General features: G+C 53.2%; 1 protein-coding gene across 1 annotated transcript in view; it reads right to left on the reverse strand.

The window, feature by feature from the left end:
* Window positions 1-2,373, reverse strand: part of TRPV4 (transient receptor potential cation channel, subfamily V, member 4) — a 36,564-nt gene that overhangs the window by 20,969 nt on the left and 13,222 nt on the right. The window contains exon 2 of the mRNA XM_014537663.1: window positions 1,794-2,217. Coding sequence (XP_014393149.1) covers window positions 1,794-2,188 — 395 coding nt within the window. The 5' untranslated portion in view covers window positions 2,189-2,217. The remainder of the gene's footprint in view (window positions 1-1,793; window positions 2,218-2,373) is intronic.

Consider the following 2,373-nt stretch of genomic DNA (forward strand, 5'->3'; position numbering starts at 1 on the left):
CCCCAGGAGGTGCCCAGGAATGAAGGTGGCACTTGGAGAAGACCCAGGAGGGGCTGCTGGGGTTGTGTCAGCAGGAGAAGGTGGGTGGATGGATGGATGAGAAAATAAACAAAAATATGAATGAGTCAGGGATTGAGCAAATGAATGAATGAATGAATGGATGGACAGATAGGTGGGTAAATGAATTGGTAAAAGGAAGGAAGGAAGGAAGGAAGGAAGGAAGGAAGGAAGGAAGGAAGGAAGGAAGGAAGGGAAGAAGGAAGGAAGGGAGGGAGGGAAAGAGGGAGGAGGAGAAAGAGAAAAATTAGAAATGAAATGAATGAATGATGAGTATAGTTTAATGGATAGCTGACTGGTTGGATGAATAGAAACAGTGGGTAGGTGAAGGAATGAATCGGTGGATGAATAAGTGGTGGATGAATGGAAGGTTGACGTGAGTGGAGGGCTGGACAAATAGATGACAGATAAATAGATGGGTACATAGATATTTGAATGATGATGGACAGATGGATTGGACAAGTGGATGGTCAGGTGGAAAGACAGGTAGCTGGATGAATGAATGAGTAGAGGATGGATGGATGGGTGGATGGATGGGTGGATGAACAAACAAGTGTATGGAAGGATGGACAGGTAGGTGGATGAATGGATGAATAAATGGAAGGATAAATGGATGGATGGATGGATGGATGGATGGATGGATGGGTGGATGGATGGATGGATGGATGGATAAGGGATGGATGGATAGGTGGGTGGATGGATAGGTGGGTGGATGGATGGATGGTGGGTGGATGAACAGAATGGATGGATGGATGGATGGATGGATGGATGGATGGATGGATGGATGGATGGATGGATGGATGGATGGATGGATGGATGGATGGATGGATGGATGGATGGATGGATGGATGGATGGATGGATGGATGGATGGATGGATGGATGGATGGATGGATGGATGGATGGATGGATGGATGGATGGATGGATGGATGGATGGATGGATGGATGGATGGATGGATGGATGGATGGATGGATGGATGGATGGATGGATGGATGGATGGATGGATGGATGGATGGATGGATGGATGGATGGATGGATGGATGGATGGATGGATGGATGGATGGATGGATGGATGGATGGATGGATGGATGGATGGATGGATGGATGGATGGATGGATGGATGGATGGATGGATGGATGGATGGATGGATGGATGGATGGATGGATGGATGGATGGATGGATGGATGGATGGATGGATGGATGGATGGATGGATGGATGGATGGATGGATGGATGGATGGATGGATGGATGGATGGATGGATGGATGGATGGATGGATGGATGGATGGATGGATGGATGGATGGATGGATGGATGGATGGATGGATGGATGGATGGATGGATGGATGGATGGATGGATGGATGGATGGATGGATGGATGGATGGATGGATGGATGGATGGCAGGTGGGTGGATAGATGGACAGATAAATGGATGGATGGATGGACAGGTGGGTGGATGGATGGATGGATAAATGGATGGAGGGACAGGTGGGTGGATGGATGGATGGATGGATGGATGGATGAATGGATGGATGGACAGGTGGGTGGATAGATGGATGGATGGATAAATGGATGGAAGGATAAATGGATGGATGGACAGGTGGGTGGGTGAATGGATGGATGGATGGATGGACAGGTGGGTAGATGGATGGGTGGGTGAATGGATGGATGGACAGGTGGGTGGATGGACTCAGTACAGAGCTGGAGAACACTGCCTGGGCAGCCAGCAATACTCACTCTAAGACCTTCCTCCTCCACCGCTTGTTGTCACTAGGGTGGTGGCGGTAGGTGCCGTAGTCGAAGAGCGAATCCATGGGCGCTTTCTTGGGCCCGGGCACCACCGAGGACTCGTACAGGGTGGACTCCAGCAGGTCAATGGGGTTGGGCACCCCCTTGCGGAAGGCGCCCTGGAACTTCATGCGCAGGTTTGGTCGCCCATCGCCTGTGCCCGCAGCAGCGGCCGGGCGAACAGCATCGGGTGGTGAGGGCAAGGGGGACCCCTCCTCCCCTTCGAACAGGTTGGCCAGCGAAGAGAGGGGGAAGGCCTCCCCACCGGCGGTGCCACTCTCATCCCCGGGGGAATCGGCCACCTCACCAGGCCCTGTGCGGGGGCCTTCGCTGGGATCGGCCATGCTGGCCCCGAGCGTCCTCACGGCTGGGCCTGCAAGGGAACGGGAGAGTCAGCGGGGGGCTCAGGAAGGACCCTCCCACGTGGGCAAACAGCCCGGCTGCCAGCTGCTTCAAAGCCTCCCTTGTAATGACAGGGTGCGGCGCTCCCCGCTGTGGCTGCCGCCAGCCGGGCAGGAGCTGCCTGGAG

Source organism: Myotis brandtii, unplaced genomic scaffold (genome assembly GCF_000412655.1).
Source record: "Myotis brandtii unplaced genomic scaffold, ASM41265v1 scaffold181, whole genome shotgun sequence".
Classification (NCBI taxonomy): Eukaryota; Metazoa; Chordata; class Mammalia; order Chiroptera; family Vespertilionidae; genus Myotis; species Myotis brandtii.